General features: G+C 52.3%; 1 protein-coding gene across 1 annotated transcript in view; it reads left to right on the top strand.

Annotated features, from left to right (window-relative positions):
* SLAIN2 (SLAIN family member 2) overlaps positions 1 to 22,202 on the top strand; it is a 318,048-nt gene that overhangs the window by 243,751 nt on the left and 52,095 nt on the right. Inside the window, exon 6 of the mRNA XM_085642139.1 lies at positions 2,707 to 2,844. Coding sequence (XP_085498265.1) covers positions 2,707 to 2,844 — 138 coding nt within the window. The remainder of the gene's footprint in view (positions 1 to 2,706; positions 2,845 to 22,202) is intronic.

The raw sequence follows: 22,202 nt of genomic DNA, 5'->3' as shown, positions 1-22,202 counted from the left end.
GAAATCGTAAATAATAAAAAATAAAAAGGCAAGGCATACATGTGCATACGTCATCACACTGGGCCGCCACAACAATCTTGATTACAAATCATCACGCTGTTTTTGCATTTTTGTTTTGCTGCTGCTCTATAGTATTGGCAAAGCCAATAGTTTGACAAGCCTTTGCCCCAACTTGTATCCATCTGAGTTAAATACAGTGAGTAACATCATACTGAGTAATAGTGGCGGTACATATAACAGCTACAATGGCAAATATTGTGTCTTTAAACACTATGTACTAATTAATTCATCTTTAACTTCATTTGAATTCTTGGCTGCAATGTTCAGTTTAGTGAGGAGCGTCTAGCCTTTTGCAAGTGTCTAAGGCCTTCGTTTTAACAACAGTTGAAATCCTTGGCTGTTAAGTGTGGGGCCTCTCAGGTTTAATGTCACTTGGGACAGGCTGTTTCCAATTTGGGGCATGCATGTGTAATGACAGTGAACACGTGGACAAGTGCTCTTTTTTGGCGGGCTACAGCTGTAATAACAGGGGGGTTCACTTCTAGATTGGTTTATTACAGCAGTGTGCCTGGCTGGGAGGGGCCTTTAAATAAAAATCGGTGATCGTCATCCTGAGGCCATTTGCCCTTCCTGATTACCCCTCGGCACTTCAAACCCAATTCAGCACAGCATGGCACTATCATCAGCATGCCCCGGGAGGTCCCATTAACAGGCACTCCCAAGAGGAGGAGCCCTTTCACATTCTGCACCACAATGGGCACCTGCTCAGCTTGTATTTCAGAGTCAAAGGAGCAGGGCTGCTGGCTGCAGTGCACACAAAACGAAAGTAAATTAAATTATGACTGACTGTAGCACAGAGCAAACCACGCCTCAGTTGAGAGACTCCGAGGTTAGAGCTGCACACACACTTCACAGCGACACTTACTGGTCTGTGGAGCTCGATGAACGGGCCAGCCAGCTGCATGACTGACTTCCCCCTGTACGCAGTCCAGAACTATTGACTCGCTGTGGCATAATGGCACTGCACTGGCTACCTGACTGCAGTGCAGCCTCAGTATCAGTTGAGGCACAATACTTGTGGGTGGGTGCAATAGGAGACACGGTGCCAGCTGCGGCGGGAGCTGCTTGCTGTTTGAAAACTTTTGCACTACAGTGCCCCACCCACTAGCACGGCAAAGCCAGCCTATAAGGGTGTCTGTGTTACACACTAGTCTGCTTGTGTGAACGGGCAAAATCAGACTGACCCGCCTAACGTCAGTGCTGGTGCCACTGGTGTGTCGGGTAAATTGGCTACATTGTGGCACTGCAAGCTCAGCTGAGCCAGCCCCAGAACCTGCTGCAAGCAGTGCAAACCACATGCTGCAATCAGTTTGCTCAGGCACATAGTGCTACGAGCACCCTGGACAGTTATGGAGGTGCTATAAATGTGTGACTTCACTTTAATGTTGGCCTCTTTAATGCCTGTAACGGTAATCAGCCAGAGAAGGAATCAACCTGAAAAACGAGCATTTGCAATGCAATAGGTCTTGCATTTACACAAGTTTAAGCTATTGGTATTGTAAATGACAATGCACTTTTTTATGTTTTAAAAAACAAAACCTAAATAAAGGCATTGTCATTTACAGTGCCAATAGCTCAAACTTGCGTAAATGTGAGACCTATTGCATTGCAAATGCTTGTTTACATTGCTTCTGGCAACCATGCCTGATGCATGCAAGTGATCACTGCTGGCAACCTTGCGCTGAGATAATCACTACCGGTAATCCTCTATAGGATGCCCACCGATGTAATCTTGTCTGATGTGGTCATTATTTTAACACTAGTAATAATAGTAGCTCGGGATGATTTAATTGAGCATAAATAGCTCTTATTACAGAAAAGGCTAGAGAGCCCAAGTCTAGACTCAACAGTAAAAGAGGCGTAGCAACTGGTGAATTGGTTCTACATCATCTATTTCAGTGCAGTAAGCTTGTTTAGCCTTCGTTACCCTCCAACCGCTAAACGATACTCAGTTTTTACTAACAGCTTGCTGTCCTGATTCAAGCATGTGAATATATGAAAGACTCAATTTTGGAGAAAAAAAGTTACTTACCTGTAACTGAAGTTGTCCAGTATTGGTATTTTTCTTAGTTTCACATGTGACCCACCCTCTTCTCCAACTCAGGCACACCTGTATAAAAAAAAGAATCATGTTAACACTTGTACTACAAATTCTGAACTATGGTATCCTGGTGGGGAGGGGTACAGACTGTACTTTGCTCTGATTGGCTGAGGTTTGTATCTTTTACAATGATTGGAATGGACTGCTATTGTGATCATGTTGATGAATTTCTGTGTATTATTAATATTGCTCTGCACACTATGTCCACCATGGGACTCCAAGCTCAACAACCGGGAGGATTCAAGCATGTGAATTTATGAACAATACCAATACTGAAGAACTTTAGTTCTGGTAAATAACGTTTTTCTTCCTTTTTATTTCTGGAATTTGTAAGGTGCAGCTTATAGCCAGAGCGACAATTATCTTTCATTGTGTGAGTCTTTCTATGGGACTAAACATCTTTCATTATAACAAAAAAAACAACTAAAGCGATTTAATAATTTATTCTAATTATTTAAATACAAATGTCAGCATTCAAATGGAGCATTGGAATGTTTATCATTGTTAAGGAAATATATTACAATCCGTTTTGTTTACTTATTCAGAAAAGCTAAGGCGTAGTCTTCCAAACTTATCAAGGACGTCTGCTATCCAAGCAGCTGAGCCTGTGAAAAACAGCAGAAGTTGTGACTCAAATTTACAAGTGCCAAATGGAGGAGTACCTCGACCTCAAGTCTCAGCCAGTACGTTATTTGTAAGCTTATTATTTTAAAGTGGTCAATTCATTTAAAGTTTGAGACCTTATTGTAAAATGTCTACATTCCACACATTGTGCATTTTTCTGGGACCTCTGCAGTTTCTTAACTAAAATGTTAACATGGAATTTTAACATGGCAGTAAAAGATCTCTAACGGCATTCGGTTTCACAAAATGAATATGAAAAAAAATATATATATATTTATTTATTTTAATTTTCCCTCAACACGCCTGCTTCCAAATACAAACAAGCTCCAGAACGCTCAGGTTCACTTTTTAAACAGCTTTATTGTGGCTCACAACAGGTAACTCGCACACACATACATGCGTACATACATATATTATCTACTGGCGGTCGCCAGTAGATGGTTATAGTTAGGACCGTGTTTCCATAGGAAATCCGCAACATTCTATGTGGAATAACTTTGGCGCCGGTTGACGAATCCTCGCGAAATTTTCAAAATAGGTGGGGCGCTCCGCTCCTACCCTGAAAGTCTCGGGGGGATTCGTTAAGCGGGGGCTGAGAAAAAAGGGGGGTCCCAAAACGCGTTTTCCCCATGCAATTTTCCATAGGGACCTTTAGTCCAAGGTACAGCCCGAACGGCTGAACAGAATTACTTGAAATTTGGCAGAGAGGTAGTCCTCCGCTCAGGGATGTGCCTTTTGCATATATGGAGTCAATCTGTTCAGTAGTTCCTGAGAAAATTGCAGTTAAAAGCACATACATATCTATAGCCGCGCACCATGCGCGCACCGTGCGAGCACCCTAACGTGCGCGAGCGTAATTCTGATTGGTGGTTACATGTTAGTCAACGTTCGAATCGGTCGAAATCAGGAAGTGTCGGCCGCCATTTTGTTTGTTTTCAGTGCGAGAGTGAAAAAGGAAGGTGGCGAACGTGAAAAGGGGGCAGGGTAGAGAGTTCCTGACCCCCTAGCCTTTGTCAGGGGGTCCCTGAAGGACCCCGAAGGCAGAAAAAAACATTTTAATTTTTTCTTTTTTTTTTTAAATCGCGGGGGTGCGCAGTTTATTGTAAAATAAATATATAAAAAAAATAATAATGCATACATAACTTAGCATTTAAAAAAATGTACAAATTCACTGAAAAAACCATAGGTTTCACACATGTTATAGTTAGGAATTAGCATTTAAAAAACCTTGCAAATTCACTTAAAAAACCATAGGTTTCACACATGTTATAGTTAGGTGGATATTTCTCTCGTAAAAAATCAATGAAATTCCCCCGTTATAGTTAGTTCAGATAACTATAACTCGCGCGGCCGCCACTCTATCACAAGATGATGTCATGAGTGATGCCACTGACCATGTCATGAGTGATGTAATATGTGACGTCATCAGCAGTGGATTGCGGTCGCGCGAGTTATAGTTATCTGAACTAACTATAACGGGGGAATTTCATTGGTTTTTACGAGAGAAATATCCACCTAACTATAACATGTGTGAAACCTATGGTTTTTTAAGTGAATATATATATATATGTGTATTTTTTTTCTTTCAATCAACCACCGTCATCCATTGTCTATTAACATGATGTTCAGATTTTGCTTCACCCCATTGTAGCATGCAGTATGGAGCAGCCCATTTAAACCGTTTTCTCTTTTCAGTGCGATTACTTTGTTTTACTTGTGCACATCTTTCTAAAAAGTAGTCTACTTCAGTGCCAAAGTTAGTAAGTCAATCATTATTTTTTTTTAATTGAAGATTTGTTTTTTTTAAATTATCTTTGCAAACATATTCATATCACCTTTACACAGTGGCATTTCCACTTGTAATGTATTATTTAATCGTCTACTACTTATTACAAAACATTACATGCTTGCCAAGGCCAAGTCTATTGGGTTTGCAAATGCTGGTTAGTTCAGTTGTTCAGCTGAGCTTTGCTTGAAAAGTTTTTCTAAATTGGCTCCGTATCTGCCATGGTGCTTGATAAATTATGTTTGATTTGCACCAAAATGTGGTTGCAGCACTATTATTTGATGTCTCTTTACTCTGGTGTGGTCAGTTTATCCTGAAGACCTCAAACAGGAATATCCAGAGGCCCTTATCTCAGGAATGGTTTATCCAACTCTTTGCTCACACTTTTACATCGTCCGGTAACATCCCCACAATCTGGAACAGCCAAGTACCACCTCAAAGCCCTCCTTGACCAGGCTACTCGATTCCTGGTTGCTTTTTGTGAGACAGTAAAATAATGGATTGAAAAGCAAGCTGCATTGGTATGAAGCAAGGCAAAATTGGCAGCGTAAAATTAAATTGCACAGTTTTCCTTAAGGCTGTTTATGACTTTTAGGAATTAGTGTCCCTCTTGGTACATGCTTCACCGGGGATATCTCCTGCATTGCATACATGGAATGGTATTGTTCCCCTGCCCTGAGGATCTGACAAAGTGTCTGCTATCCTGTTTTTTATTTTGTTTGTAGACTCACAACAATCTACTGTGTGCACAGAAACCTAGACCTGCCCTTGACATGAGTGAGGTCTTGGGCCTGTCCTGTGATCTGGAAGTGCCCACCGACTGTGCCCTCATTTTGCAGACAGTGGATTACTTTCCCCGTCATGGCATGTAGAGCGGTGGTGGCAGCTTACCATGCTTTGTAAATTAGTTGTTGTGTTTTTGTCACTGGGGTGGAGATCTACTGGCCTACCCGTGTAAAGTTTCACTTCTGTGTACTAACCATAATCCTAGTGCTAACATCCCACGTGTATGTTGTGTGTTTATGTATGTGGCCTGTGTAGCACATGCATTATGTGCTACTGAACCAGAGCATGGGGACCTGTGGAGGGAGAATACCTAGATACTGAAGTTGTAGACAGGAGGAAACAAGGTTCCTTTAGAAATGTAATTAGGTCCTTTTGGTTCAAGGGGCTTCCGATTAGTCTTCCTGCAGCACTGCCATTTGGTAGATGCAGGGGGTCAAGGGTGGAACTGCAGTCTCTGTTTAGAGTGTAAGGGACGTTTTATGCAATGTCTACCTTTTGTCACTTCCCAGTCACTGTTCGGCATGGCTATTGATACCCTGGTGCAGAAGTTGTACCACTTTGTTCCATTTGTTGTTGATAGTCCAAGCGGGAGGCCACCGTGCTGTAAGAAGCATCACTACACACAGACTGTTTGGAGACCAGCCTGAAGAGAGGACTATTGAAAGAAGAACCAACCCAAACTGGTTCTGAAAATGCAGACCGGTATTCCACATCCCTTGTTTGCTGTGACTGTATAAAAGTGGGAGCCAGTTCCAAGTTATTTTTTGGTGTTTTATTTTGTCCTCATTCCACCATCAGTTTCTCATTGCATGGTTTCTCCCATAAGTGAAATTAGCCTGCTTGTTTTGCCACTCCAGCCCTCTAATGCAGCAAATGAGGTGTAATCATTAGACTCAACAAATGTGTTTGCCATCTCACGTAATCTTTAAATACTTTGTCTAAACTTTGTGGATCGCATGTAATATTTAATTTTCAGATATAGTTGACGTACGGAGCCCAGTCTGTGCTAAATGGGAGCTCTGTTGCTATCCATTTAAAACCTATTTCTCTGTGAGCCAGTAACACCAAATGAAAGATCTATTTCATCTTTTATTTATTATGCAATGTTTCCCCGGGTTCCCTCTAAAATAGGACGAGCGTCAGCCTTACCTGTATCTGATGCCCAACCACTTTGGTCATTATGTCACTTCCTTCCAGAAGGGAGCCAGCACTTGGCAGTCTACAAACATATGCATGTCGTCTGCAAGTTGAAACTCAAACTTAAGGCACCTTGGATCATAAAGTACAAACTTGGACAACTAGCGAGGTGACCAATAAGCTCTATGGAGGGTGAAATAATGGTGGTTCTTTAGTACAGCAGATTTTACAGTTGCATTAAGAATTTTCAAAGGTACTTGCCCTAGGTCTTTCATCTCCGGTAAGTCATCTTCCCAGATTCTATCCAGTTTTTGACGTTTGGTATCCTCAGCCACCAGTATCATAGTGCCACTAATTTCACTTCTGGCTCTAATCAAGTCCTTGTACCCTTTGCCACCATCCTCTGTCTATTCCTGTGAAGCCCACCAAGACCGGATTTGGAAATTCTTAACCGTGACAATTCTCCATTTGACCTTGTTGAACAGGCAATAATATCTGATCCTTCTGTGAGGTACCCCCCAATCCCCAGTAATTAAATCCCGCCCGTCTCAAAGGCCGACTGAGTAAGTTTATCAAACACCCAGATTGGTGCCAGATGTGAATAATAAGGCAGGGTTGAAGACTTTCCGTAAATCGACCCACATTTTTAAGGCTTCTACTAAGGTCTTCAGTCTCACTTTCTAAAAATATTTAAAATTCCCTAACTTATTCAAAAATGTTTTGTCTTAGATTGCTCAACATTGTCACATATAGTCTCCCTATTGGTGGAGTACCTGGTTCCATTTGCCAACATTCAGCAGTTTTTAAATTGGAATGCATAGGACTATATCTAAACGTCTGGCAGCCCCCCCACCCCCCAATGAACTTCCTTCACCGTTTTTCCATGCCAGCCTGACCCCTTGTACACCCAGACAAAACTAATCACTTTGCCTTGTATCTTGTCGGTTTGGGCATTGCAAAATGTTAAGGGAACTGCATTAAACAGAAGTCCATTTCAGGAGGACCATATCTTCGACTAAATTGACCCAAAATCATAAGCTGTAAATTATCCCTTTTCTTTAATGCTCTTTCCAACTCAACACGGATTTTCTCCAGATTCTTCCTAGGGAGATCCAAGTCCTGTGTTATGTAGACGCCCAAATCTCATCTGCTCCTTCTGGTTTTGAATTATTTCCTCAACCCTTCAAGTCATTACCTCCATTTTATCTTGATTTATTAGATACCCAGAGATGTTCCCAAAATGTTAGGTGTGCTGTTCCAATTGTGGAACTGAGTGACTGATCACTCTTATATAAGCATATAATGCCAACTTCACAGTCAGCCCAAAATGTTCAAATGGTGTCATCTGCTCTGATCAGCTGAGCAAAAGGCTCTATATAGAGGTCAAATAATGGTGGGAGGGGATAGCCCTGCCTAGTCCCTCAAGTAATATTAAAGGCCTTTGTGAGAAGTTGGCCTGGCATATGCTGGTCACTGGTTATAGTGGCCACCATGCACCAGTCCAATTCGACTCTTAAGGTGATAGGTTAAAGACAACCTTTAAAGAAAGCTATCCTAGTGGTAGCTGTGGAGAGCGGCCTTCAGGCTAAGTCTTGAAGGAGTGTTAAGCTTATTGTTTTACCATAGATAACCTCTTGAATGACCAAATGAAAGAGTAGTCCACACAGGTATATATATATATAAAATATATGTATTTATTCTAAACAGAATCCCACAAGTCTCTTTATGAGGCTAGAGGTAAAGTTACAATTCAAACAAGCATTTATAGATACAATAAATAGCACTGGAATCACAGGGCCCCAGGGGGGGACCAAACCATATATTAAAGTGGTATAAGCACTACGACAATTCTACAGACCATGCCTAGGGCATTTAGGATCGCTGGCCCCTTAAGAATCCACCCCAAGTGATGAGGAAGAGGACCCACGGGAGGCGCGTGCAGTGGTAATAGCTGCTATCGGGATCTCTATTAAAGTCTATGGAGAATGTCGCGGTTTGATTTTAAAAGATAAAATACACTTCTAGCAGGAGTTCAAAGTTAAAAACGTAGAGTTAAGCTTTTGAGGAGCCCACTACCACGAGAGTACTGAGGTACCACTGTAACCTGCCCCAGGGAAGCTGGGTGCATAGGTTGTTTTCGATGTCGGGTCGCGGGCTGATTTTCAATGGGGAAAATGTACAAAACTGCTGCTAGCCAAAGCGTTGATGATGTCGTGAAGAATGAAGTTGTAGATCTTGTAGAGGAGAACCTGAAAGCAGAGGGGACAGAGTCTAGGTCACGGCACAGTGACCAGGGAGCTCAAGGAAAAGAGCCCTTCAATGTCGGGTGCTTCAAGTGGAAAAGGTGTAGCTTGGATCTGCAGCCACGGGCTCCGGGAGGCTACAAGGAAGGCCAGCTTCTGGAGGGCGACTGTCCCACGAAGGATGAGGGTCGCTGCGGTGTTAGTGTCCGGATTGGATCCACTAAGCCTTGGTAACCGCAACCCACGCAAGATAAACAAATCAGCTACTGGTGCAGACCCACGAGGTCTGAGCGAGGTCTCCTTCGAGGAGACTGTAGAGCAGGCCTGGAGCAACCAGGGGAACTCTTAAAAGTAAAGATTGACCTCCGCTAGGGCCCACAAGTCGAGAGACAAGGGACCGCGGGAGGCAGCTATTTGGAGTGCGTAAAAGGGTGCCCACGGGCCACCGGAGTGAGCTAGGGCGCTGATCTTTGGCACAGTTGCTGCTGAGAGGTTGGCTCAATATTGGGCCAAAGCACAACTTCCCCACTGGTCAGGGTCGTGTGCTACACAAGAGGTGGCTGGTGTCCTGGGGTATTGGGGATCTCGGCACCCACGCGGTCCACGGTGCTCAGACTTGCTGGGCACACTCACTGGCCTCTGGGATGCTAGGAAACCCACCTCAAGGTTCAGAGGAGTCGTCGATGTCCGAAGGAGCAGCGAAGTTCCAACCGGGTCACTTGCAGTGTTTCAGGTGCCTGCCAAGCAGGGGGGTAACTCCTTTACCCCAAGGGAGATTTCTTCAGTCAGCTGGGCAGCAGCTCGTCGAAGGTCAGGTCTGTGAAGTCCAAGATTAATCTGAGGCTCTGGGGACACAGTATTCACCTTTATCCAAGAGATTAGGGGAGGGTCCAGATCAGAGCCCACCAATGAGAGTTGAGGCGGGAAAGGGTGGCTACACCCTCTCCCCTTTGTGTGTTTCCCGCCTGGGCGAGGGGCAGGATGCCCCTGAACCAGTTCCAGGCGGTGTATGCAGAATGTAGGCGCTGTAGCAGCCTACGTGCAACTCTGAAAGGCATCCTATGGTGCACCCACCCAGTTCCAATCCACATAGCCTGTCTGGGAAGGTGCTGGCACCTCCCTGCAACGGGATCCCTATTGTCCAGCTGCCGAGGCTGGGGTTGTGCCCAGCAACAGGCAGCCAGAGCCGTGTGGGTGACGAGTAGCATCCATTTTGTGATACGTGTGCACTTTTAAATTGGTGTCTAAATTCTTCTGCTTTTCCCATATCGCCCCTCTAGCAGGGGGGAATCATGCCCTCATGCCCATGGCTGGACTGGGGGTACGATTCCTACATGTTTGACGCCAAACACGATATGGTTCTGTGTAGCCATTCTCAAGTTATCAAGTTATCGCGATATACTTGTAATGCGGTTAAGAGTATATGGTATGGCTACACTACAAACAACGCAGCAATGATTTTTACAAGGGTTGCAGAGGGGCCCTACTCAGGTAGGGGTCCCCCCTCACACATATCTCAGCACCCTGCCTTGTAGGATTAGCAAGGCCTGCTTGAGGGGTGACCAATGACAATACATGTGTTGTACATAGGTGGGATACAGGGTACCTGTATCCCTGTAAGGAGTGCAAGCACCACCTTACCCAGACTACAGTAGTGGTCTGGTGGTGTCATTTGGTATGGCTGTCCCAGGGGTGGCACAATAAGTGCTGCAGCCCCTGGTAGGCCTCTGAGGGACCCATGCCCTGGGTACCTAGGGTACCATCTACAAGGGGCTGGTAGGGTGCCCTCAGTATCCAATTGGAATGTACCTAGGGTACTCAAATCAGTTTTAGGGAGGAAGCAGATAGGCTGGGGTCCTGGATAGCAGAATCCCAGCCAGACTAGTCAAAAACCATCCAAATACCAGGCAAAAAGTTGGGGGCAACCATATAGTCAGATGCCACCTTCCTACAGCCTCTGATAATAATCCATCAACTAGCACCCTCACAGATGATGTCTTAGTTAAAACTAAACTTCCCAAGGACTTCCCATAGGTAGGCCCAGTTGACCCTATTGAACACCTTAGCAGCATCCAGTGCTACTTCTGTCAGGGGTCAGTATTATTTAATGACTCTGCTATATCCATTGCCCAGATTAACAGATATGTTAGCTCATTAAATTGTCGCTCTGGTATGAAGCCTCTCTGGGTAGGATGAATGATTTTGGAAATAGCCCTGCCATTCTTCTTGGTATTATGCCCGTAAAGATCTTCTAGTCACAATTTAAAAGTGAGATTGGCCTGCAAGTCTGTGGTCTTTTTGGTTCTTTGTTTGGATTCAGAATTGTTACTATATTTGCTGTGTTCCACAAGGGAGGAATCACCTATATAAATTGAGTTAAAAAGGGTTTTAAATTCAGAAATATGAGGTCCTAATAGTTTTTAATAAAGTTCTGCTGGAAGGCTATCTGGCTCTGCCGCTTTGACATTTTTTAAGGTTGCTATCTCCCTGTTGACTACTTATTCCAAGATTTTAGAGCTCACGACCCAAGTCTGTTTCCTGCTCAGCTTGAGAGTTGCCTCTCTTACAACCAGTTTTTGACCAAAAGAGTTTAGCTCATGTGGGAGAAAATAGCGGGCTGAAGCTGGTCACAGGAGGATAGTGTAGTGACCGGCTGGTCACGTTCTAGTGTGTCACAGTAATGTTTCCTCCAGCCACTCCTAGAGGTCTGGCTTCCACACTCACCCACCCATCACAGGTGTCACAGGATATGTGACCCTGCCAATAAAAGGGGCTGGGCACACGTGACCTGGGCCAGTTCTGGATATCACTGCTGGCCCCCGATGGCAGCTCTGCCTCTGGGAGTCATACAGAAGACTGGACGTCATTATCCAACTTTAAACATGAGTGGCTTAAAGTGACACTTCATGGTGCCATGATGACCGAATATTTAAGAGCAAATATAGCTCCCAATGGGCTTATTGTGAACAACTTTCCTCGCCTATTTCTAGAGGATGCGCTATTCAAAACATCATTAACACCGCAAAAAATATCGGATGCCCTGTTAATCAAGATCCAAACAGCGGAGGGTGCTATCAAAGTCATCATCCAAACAACTGCATACAAGACTAAATTAGCAGAAATCAATGCTGAACTTGCCGAGAATAGGGAGTACCTTATGAAGCAAAAAATATCTAAACTTCAAAAAGATATAAAGAAGTTTTCGACAGAAAAGGTATACCCCTATCTTAAAGCAGACTATACCTCTACAGTAACCAGCTACTCGTCAGATGAGAGTTCAGGGCCTTCCAGACGAAGTTCCTCAACCAACAGTGAATCTAGCACAGGGAGCTGGAACAGCAACAACAGGAAAACGAGACCTTTCCAGCCACCAGGCTATCCGGCATTTAACATGCCTCCTTATCAGGGACCACCCTTTTGGCAATATCCTATGTACCATCAAGGCCCTCCTCCGCCCTTCTTCCCACCTAGAGCTGAACAACCTTTTTTAGACAGAGGCTTGGGCAGAGGAAGAGGGCGCAGAAGAGGGCGACAACAAAAAAGAGTGCAATGGCAGGAACAACCTCCCAGAACAGTGTAAACCAGGAGCCAAACCAGGGACAAGAGAGATTGATGATCAATCTATCCACCAGAGTTCTTACTCCTGTGGAAGAAAGAGTGCTCCAGAAAGGTCTGGGCTACGTCCCCACACCTAAGACAGACAGATTTCGTGACACTTGTGAGGTCCAGAATTTATTTAGCAAGATTAGGCTACAGGCGTTCTTTCAAGATCATCCGCCGCCTAGTGGCGATGACTCAGGGCTCCATAGACCATCAACCTTCACGCCTACAAGGAGTATGGTCCCGCCGGAAGTACTGACTTTCGAAAAGGCAGTTCTAAAGGATCTTAATATAGATACCAATCGAATGCCCTTCCAGAACTTGTCTACTAGTGAGTCGTTGGCTATAAGAGATCTGGCTAATGACAACACTATTGTAACAAAACAAGCAGATAAGGGTGGGACGACTGTCATCATGTCCTCAGTTGACTACGATATTGAATGTCGTAGACAACTTAACAACACAAGATACTACACGCCCATTAAGGATGATCCTACTCCACAGTTGACCAGAACTATAGGCTCTATGGTCTCCACAGCTGAGTTAGAAGGCTGGATCTCTAAGAAAGAAGCCAACTTCCTCATAGCAAAGGAACCAGTGATCCCCTTCTTTTATTGCCTGCCCAAAATTCATAAAGGGACTACTCCAGTGCCTGGACGACCTATCGTGTCAGGCATAAGATCCATTCTGGAACCTCTGTCGCAGTTTGTTGACCATTTCATCCAGCCCCTGGTCAGAACTACTCCTTCGTACATCCAAGAAACCACTGACTTTCTCCGCCTCCTGAAGGGTATCCAACACCCACAGGAGATAGACCTTTTGCTGACATTGGATGTTGAGGCGTTCTATACCAACATACCCCAACAAGCCACCCTCCAAGTGATCGAGGATGCTCTGAGTAGCAGTGAGCGTATTTCCACTACACCTGTACCATTTATAATGGAATGCGCTAGCCTGGCCCTTACTCAAAACTTCTTTGAGTACAACACACAATTGTACCATCAAACCCAAGGTACTTCCATGGGCAGTACATTCGCGCTGAGTCTAGCATGTATGTACATGTCGGCTTTCGAAGCTAGGGAAATCCATCATTCTACCAATCCCTACTCATCGAATGTACTGCTCTGGAAAAGATTTATTGACGACATTCTGATCCTTTGGAGAGGAGACTATACGAAATGTACAGAATTTTGTACTTGGATCAACACCTTAAACCCCTATGTGAGATTTACACATACTATCTCTGACACAGAAGTTCCCTTCCTGGATCTACTTGTCCGACTTGAAGGAGACAAGATCACTATGAGTCTGTACCGTAAACCTACAGATAGGAATAGCCTCCTCTTATTCAGCAGTTATCATCCAAAGTCATTGAGGGAAAATTTGCCCTTCGGGCAATTTTTGCGTATCAGAAGGAACTGCAGCTCCGTGGCAGACTACCAGAAAGAGTCCGCGACCCTCATGAATGATCTGATCAAGCGAGACTATCCCAAACAAGTAGTGTCACGGGCTCGAAAACTAGCAAGAAACAATAACAGAGAGAGCTTGTTAGAAATTAACATCAAGGAACCTGATCAATCTATTACGTGTGTCACCACTTTTACCCCTGATTCCAATAGGATCAGGTCCATCATTAAAAAACATTGGGGGATTCTCAATACTGTTGACTTGGATTTAGAAACTCCCAGGTTCGCATTTAAACGTACTAGTAATCTGAAGGATTTACTAATACATACCAGACCTAAGAAACAAACTATTAGGTCACAAAGAATGTTGTGGGATTTGCCTCCAGTTAAGGGTCACTATCCCTGTGGGGTTTGTTCTATGTGTCCCCAGACACGGACCAGTAAAGAATTGGTATTTCCTAATGGTTTGACTTGGAGTATCTGCAAACACCAATTGCAACTCCTCTAACTGCATTTATATTATGACATGTCCATGTGGTCTACCATAAATAGGCATGACCACTCGTGCAGTCAAGACCCGCATGCTGGAACATAAAAGTAATTTCAGATGCGCCAAAACAAACACCAAGATGATGACCCATTATCACCTGGAACGACATGCTCCCACCTCGTTCCAATGGGTTGTCTTAGAATCCCACCCCCACATGTCGAAAAAAGCCCTCTTTAGACTCGAACAGCGTTGGGTCATAAGATTGGCTGCAGACGCTACTGGTCTCAACGAAGATATTCCGTGGAGCATGCTTACTTAAATCAATTTTTCTGCCTCCTTCAATTCTAGCTGAATGAAGTATGCTTGCACCCCACATCACTAAGTCGATTTACTGAATTTGACTCCGTGCTCTATTTAACGATTTTCAATTCTCTTTAACATTTAATATTCTCTTTTCACTTTAGGAGACTATTGTTGATCCGGTTGCCGCAATGCGAGCAGATTGTCTTTTACCCCTCCGGTTTCTTTACCATCACTCGAGCGACAGGGATTGTCTTCCCCTCGTGCGAGGTACCATGACAACCACGTACGCGTCCCTTCCTATTCACAATCAGCGAGGTTAGCGGCCCAGTTGTTAATGCTGGGGCACGCCTCTCTCTACCGGATGTTCCCGCCCTCCATGCACCCGCGCTCCACGCCGACGTGTTCTCATAACCAGGAACTAGTCGGACGTGCGAATACCAGACTGCAGTGGCTGGTGAGGTCTTAGGTTTACGGTAGTTTCCTAAATACGGAATCGTGAGTATCGAGACATATCTCTCTTACCACTAGGCTGTGCCCGCATAATAGGTATTGTAATCTTCCGAGCTCTGGACAGTAGAGGCTGTCCGTTTGTGTGAATCGTATGCGTTAGGTCTGTTTGATACCTTACTGCCTCCATGATCAATGGCAAGATACTATCGCTCACATGTTTTTTTTTTTCTCTGTTGCATGAGTGTGTTGACATTTAGCATGCCTGGATTTACGTTAATAAGCGCCACTTGCTGTATTGACAGCGTCTCAGGTTTCTTTCACACCACTATCTCCTCGCAAATTTGATGCGTGTTGAAGACACCAACGTGTTACTTACAGCATTCCGACCCTCGTGACGGTCGCTGTTAGGTACTTGAGCGACTCAACCCAGACTCTCATGTACCCATTGTTCCACGGGTAACCAACACAGTGAAGTGTATTTTAACCTTCTGGTGACATCGCATTATTTATCACTCGAGTTGCTCATGCTTTTGCGGGGTCTCAGTTGCAGACTGTTTCCTTTGTACTCCAATATACCATGAGGTTTAATGCAACATAGGTTTCAATACCTTACAATGTTTTTTTTCTTCTTACTTTTTTTTGTCTGTTGTTTATCTGCTTTCCATATTCTAGGACACTAAAATTTAGTGCTCTCCCACCCTGGCCTCGAATTCATCACAGCCTATGAGGGTGAGTTTTGTAGCACTACTCTTGATAATTTGACGCAGCCTATCCTGGGCTGGTCTTTGAGTTGGTTTATAATTATTTTGCTGCTGATAGCCCAAAGTAAGTCCTACAAACAATTGCTCACAATCGACGCATGTCACGGTTTCATTTTGACATCACCTATTGTCTAAAATTAACCCGATATCTCTGATTGTTTTTTATTATAATGCTTTTACCTGTAATTTTCCTTTTTCTTTCGCAGGTTGTGTTTTTTTACTCACGGTACCACACATTTTTAGGGTGCTGTACGTGTGTCCACCAGTGATGCCTCTTAGAGGTTGTGGCCACCACCAAAAAAGTGCAGGTAGCCGTATCATTTTCTTTGGTCCTGAAGAATTGCCATTTAATACATTACAAGGCAAGAAACATGTTGACCCTTTGATCCCTTTAGCATGTTTACTCACACACCTAAAGGTGAGATATGTGCAGAGTATTTTTATTTTAATCAGGATGGTGACCATGCTTTATTAAAACTGTTTGAAGTGGATCACCTACCCTTGTTTTAGTACACTTACCTTTCACCTCACATGCACCTACACCAACTATTAAAATTAACTCTCCCCCCCCCCCCCCCCCCCCCCCACCCTCAGTCATCGGCGTTGGAAATAAAGATCTCCGATAGGAAGGCCCCATTGGGTGCCTGATCGGGCATTGCACCGCCAGCACGATAAGGAGCAAAGACCCGGTGATGAAGCAAGACACCCGCTTGTTGGGTGTGTGAGGGTCTTCTTTTCCAGAAGGAGTAACCTTCACTCCTGCTTATTTCATCATTTTCACAGTGTCACCCTGGTATCTTTTAGTGATTCTAACACACCTTGCGTCAACTTTAGGAACTGCATACCTCTTTGTTTTCCCAGTTCTGGATAATACATTACTGTGTCTGCGTGGTCATTATCTGTGATAGGGGCCTAGGGTCCCATTCATTACATTGGCGACTAGTGTGTTCGCCCAGTGTGTTGGTGGGCTGCAGCTCTGGAATTGCTGCCGAGATGCGTGATGGATGTGCCTTGAATTGCTTATTCCCCTGCAAACATGGAAATGACTAACCCAGCATGGAGGGACCCAACAGGAGAGGAGGAAAGCACAGTCCTCCCCATGTGGAGGGGTGCCTGCCGTGGTGAGGAGCCCGGACAAACCTGGCACAGGTGGTTGATCAGAGGAGAGTACAGCGTGTTTGTGAGTCACGCAGCAGTAGAAAACACTGCGAGCCCCTACTGCAGAAGGCAGAGGAGAGGCGGAAGAAATGCCCAAGACTGAACTTACTGTCATCATGGTGAGTATATGCGGAGTGTGCGGAGCTTCAGAAGAGGTGTGTGAGACCCAGAGCGCAGCATCCAGCTAAGGGACGGGAAGCGCGTATGCAGGCCCAGCTGCCCTTGAGCGAGGCCGACGGACCAGCCACAGCAGACCCTGCTAGCCCTCCAGCCGGTTGCAGAAGCAAATGCAGTGAGAGAGCAAAATAAAAATAAGGCATGAATCCTGTGAGGAAGAGGGCCCATGTTGGTACAGGGTATGACAGACTCTGCCAAACCAAAGGGGATGATGGACGGAGTGTTGAACATTGCAAGCACTCACCCCCAGTCAACTGATCTGGGTTTAATTCCATCATCATTCTTTAGCTCACTCCGCCACCCAGTTCAGACATGGCTATATGCAAATCAGTCTGACCCTGTGCCTCATGGGAACAGTCCAGCCCAAACTGCCAAGCCATGTCTTCCTTGGACCGGAAACAAGCATCCTGGGACCGGTTTATGGCTAATCTACCAAGCCTGCCTGAAGGCAGAAGAAAGTGCCACGATGGCGTAGCCTTGAGGCACAAGGAGTGCGTCCTAAAGTGAAGAGGTGACGTGCGAGAGGTCGACGGCCGGAGAGACGGTGCGCGCGAGAGGTCGACGGCCGGAGAGACGTGCGCGCGAGAGGTCGACGGCCGGAGAGACGTGCGCGCGAGAGGTCGACGGCCGGAGAGACGTGCGCGCGAGAGGTCGACGGCCGGAGAGACGCGCGCGCGAGGTCGACGGCCGGAGAGACGCGCGCGCGGCGAGGTCGACGGCCGGAGAGATGCGCGCGCGCGAGGTCGACGGCCGGAGAGACGCGCGCGCGCGCGAGGTCGACGGCCGGAGAGACGCGCGCGCGGCGACGGCCGGAGAGACGCGCGCGCGCGAGGTCGACGGCCGGAGAGACGCGCGCGCGCGCGAGGTCGACGGCCGGAGAGACGCGCGCGAGGTCGACGGCCGGAGAGACGCGCGCGCGCCGCGAGGTCGACGGCCGGAGAGACGCGCGCGAGGTCGACGGCCGGAGAGACGCGCGCGCGCGGCGAGGTCGACGGCCGGAGAGACGCGCGCGAGGTCGACGGCCGGAGAGACGCGCGCGAGGTCGACGGCCGGAGAGACGCGCGCGCGAGGTCGACGGCCGGAGAGACGCGCGCGCGAGGTCGACGGCCGGAGAGCGCGCGCGCGAGGTCGACGGCCGGAGAGACGCGCGCGCGCGCGCGCGAGGTCGACGGCCGGAGAGACGCGCGCGCGCGCGCGAGGTCGACGGCCGGAGAGGCGCGCGCGCGAGGTCGACGGCCGGAGAGACGCGCGCGCGCGCGAGGTCGACGGCCGGAGAGACGCGCGCGCGAGGTCGACGGCCGGAGAGACGCGCGCGCGCGCGAGGTCGACGGCCGGAGAGGCGCGCGCGCGAGGTCGACGGCCGGAGAGACGCGCGCGCGCGAGGTCGACGGCCGGAGAGACGCGCGCGCGCGCGAGGTCGACGGCCGGAGAGACGCGCGCGCGCGCGCGAGGTCGACGGCCGGAGAGACGCGCGCGCGAGGTCGACGGCCGGAGAGACGCGCGCGCGAGGTCGACGGCCGGAGAGACGCGCGCGCGAGGTCGACGGCCGGAGAGACGCGCGCGCGAGGTCGACGGCCGGAGAGACGCGCGCGCGAGGTCGACGGCCGGAGAGACGCGCGCGCGAGGTCGACGGCCGGAGAGACGCGCGCGAGCGAGGTCGACGGCCGGAGAGACGCGCGCGCGAGGTCGACGGCCTGGGGAGACGCGCGCGCGAGGTCGACGGCCTGGGGAGACGCGCGCGCGAGAGGTCGACGGCCTGGGGGAGACGCGCGCGCGAGAGGTCGACGGCCGGGGAGACGCGCGCGAGAGGTCGACGGCCGGGGAGACGCGCGCGAGAGGTCGACGGCCGGGGAGACGCGCGAGAGGTCGACGGCCGGGGAGACGCGCGAGAGGTCGACGGCCGGGGAGACGCGCGAGAGGTCGACGGCCGGGGAGACGCGCGAGAGGTCGACGGCCGGAGAGACGCGCGCGAGGTCGACGGCCGGAGAGACGCGCGCGAGGTCGACGGCCGGAGAGACGCGCGCCGCGCGAGGTCGACGGCCGGAGAGACGCGCGCGCGAGGTCGACGGCCGGAGAGACGCGCGCGCGGCGCGCGAGGTCGACGGCCGGAGAGACGCGCGCGAGGTCGACGGCCGGAGAGACGCGCGCGCGCGCGCGAGGTCGACGGCCGGGAGACGCGCGCGCGCGCGAGAGGTCGACGGCCGGGGAGACGCGCGCGCGCGCGAGAGGTCGACGGCCGGGGAGACGCGCGCGCGCGCGCGCGCGCGCGAGGTCGACGGCCGGAGACGCGCGCGCGCGCGCGCGAGGTCGACGGCCGGAGAGACGCGCGCGCGCGCGAGGTCGACGGCCGGAGAGACGCGCGCGAGGTCGACGGCCGGAGAGACGCGCGCGAGGTCGACGGCCGGAGAGACGCGCGCGCGAGGTCGACGGCCGGAGAGACGCGCGAGAGGTCGACGGCCGGAGAGACGCGCGCGAGGTCGACGGCCGGAGAGACGCGCGCGAGGTCGACGGCCGGAGAGACGCGCGCGCGAGGTCGACGGCCGGAGAGACGCGCGCGCGCGCGAGGTCGACGGCCGGAGAGACGCGCGCGCGCGCGCGAGGTCGACGGCCGGAGAGACGCGCGCGCGAGGTCGACGGCCGGAGAGACGCGCGCGCGCGCGCGCGAGGTCGACGGCCGGAGAGACGCGCGCGAGGTCGACGGCCGGAGAGACGCGCGCGAGGTCGACGGCCGGGGAGACGCGCGCGCGCGCGCGAGGTCGACGGCCGGGGAGACGCGCGCGCGCGCGAGAGGTCGACGGCCGGGGAGACGCGCGCGCGCGAGGTCGACGGCCGGAGACGCGCGGCGCGCGAGGTCGACGGCCGGAGACGCGCGCGCGCGCGAGGTCGACGGCCGGAGAGACGCGCGCGCGCGCGAGGTCGACGGCCGGAGAGACGCGCGCGCGCGCGCGAGGTCGACGGCCGGAGAGACGCGCGCGAGGTCGACGGCCGGAGAGACGCGCGCGAGGTCGACGGCCGGAGAGACGCGCGCGCGCGCGCGAGGTCGACGGCCGGAGAGACGCGCGCGAGGTCGACGGCCGGAGAGACGCGCGCGAGGTCGACGGCCGGAGAGACGCGCGCGCGAGGTCGACGGCCGGAGAGACGCGCGCGCGCGCGCGAGGTCGACGGCCGGGGAGACGCGCGCGCGCGCGCGAGAGGTCGACGGCCGGGAGACGCGCGCGCGCGCGAGAGGTCGACGGCCGGGGAGACGCGCGCGCGCGAGGTCGACGGCCGGAGACGCGCGCGCGCGCGCGGAGGTCGACGGCCGGAGAGACGCGCGCGCGCGCGAGGTCGACGGCCGGAGAGACGCGCGCGAGGTCGACGGCCGGAGAGACGCGCGCGAGGTCGACGGCCGGAGAGACGCGCGCGCGCGCGAGGTCGACGGCCGGAGAGACGCGCGCGCGCGCGCGCGAGGTCGACGGCCGGAGAGACGCGCGCGCGCGCGCGCGAGGTCGACGGCCGGAGAGACGCGCGCGCGCGCGCGCGAGGTCGACGGCCGGAGAGACGCGCGCGCGCGCGAGGTCGACGGCCGGAGAGCACGCGCGCGCGCGCGAGGTCGACGGCCGGAGAGACGCGGCGCCGCGCGAAGGCGACGGCCGGGGAGACGCGCGCCGCGCGCGCGAGAGGTCGACGGCCGGGGAGACGCGCGCGCGAGAGGTCGACGGCCGGGGAGACGCGCGCGCGCGCGAGAGGTCGACGGCCGGGGAGACGCGCGCGCGCGCGCGAGGTCGACGGCCGGAGAGACGCGCGCGAGGTCGACGGCCGGGGAGACGCGCGCGAGAGGTCGACGGCCGGGGAGACGCGCGCGAGAGGTCGACGGCCGGGAGACGCGCGCGCGCGCGCGAGAGGTCGACGGCCGGGGAGACGCGCGCGCGCGCGCGCGAGAGGTCGACGGCCGGGGAGACGCGCGCGCGCGCGCGAGAGGTCGACGGCCGGGGAGACGCGCGCGCGCGCGCGAGAGGTCGACGGCCGGGGAGACGCGCGCGCGCGCGCGGAGGTCGACGGCCGGGGAGACGCGCGCGCGCGCGAGAGGTCGACGGCCGGGAGACGCGCGCGCGCGAGAGGTCGACGGCCGGGAGACGCGCGCGCGCGCGAGGTCGACGGCCGGGGAGACGCGCGCGCGCGCGAGGTCGACGGCCGGGAGACGCGCGCGCGCGCGAGGTCGACGGCCGGGAGACCGCGCGCGCGCGCGAGGTCGACGGCCGGAGAGACGCGCGCGCCGCGCGCGACGGCCGGAGAGACGCGCGCGGGCGCGAGGTCGACGGCCGGAGAGACGCGCGCGAGGTCGACGGCCGGAGAGACGCGCGCGCGGTCGACGGCCGGAGAGACGCGCGCGCGCGCGCGGTCGACGGCCGGAGAGACGCGCGCGCGCGCGCGAGGTCGACGGCCGGAGAGACGCGCGCGCCGCGCGAGGTCGACGGCCGGAGAGACGCGCGCGCGAGGTCGACGGCCGGAGAGACGCGCGCGCGAGGTCGACGGCCGGAGAGACGCGCGCGCGCGCGCGGTCGACGGCCGGAGAGACGCGCGCGCGCGCGCGAGGTCGACGGCCGGAGAGACGCGCGCGCGCGCGCGAGGTCGACGGCCGGAGAGACGCGCGCGCGCGCGAGGTCGACGGCCGGAGAGACGCGCGCGCGAGGTCGACGGCCGGAGAGACGCGCGCGCGAGGTCGACGGCCGGAGAGACGCGCGCGCGCGCGAGGTCGACGGCCGGGGAGACGCGCGCGCGGAGGTCGACGGCCGGGAGACGCGCGCGCGGCGCGCGAGGTCGACGGCCGGGGAGACGCGCGCGCGAGAGGTCGACGGCCGGGGAGACGCGCGCGCGCGCGAGAGGTCGACGGCCGGGGAGACGCGCGCGCGCGCGAGAGGTCGACGGCCGGGGAGACGCGCGCGCGCGCGAGAGGTCGACGCCGGGGAGACGCGCGCGCGCGCGAGGTCGACGGCCAGGAGACGCGCGCGAGGTCGACGGCCGGGGAGACGCGCGCGAGAGGTCGACGGCCGGGGAGACGCGCGCGAGAGGTCGACGGCGGGAGACGCGCGCGCGCGCGCGAGAGGTCGACGGCCGGGGAGACGCGCCGCGCGCGAGAG

This window comes from Triturus cristatus, chromosome 2_2 (genome assembly GCF_964204655.1).
Source record: "Triturus cristatus chromosome 2_2, aTriCri1.1, whole genome shotgun sequence".
NCBI lineage: Eukaryota > Metazoa > Chordata > Amphibia > Caudata > Salamandridae > Triturus > Triturus cristatus.
This window is presented reverse-complemented; position numbering and strand designations above follow the sequence as displayed.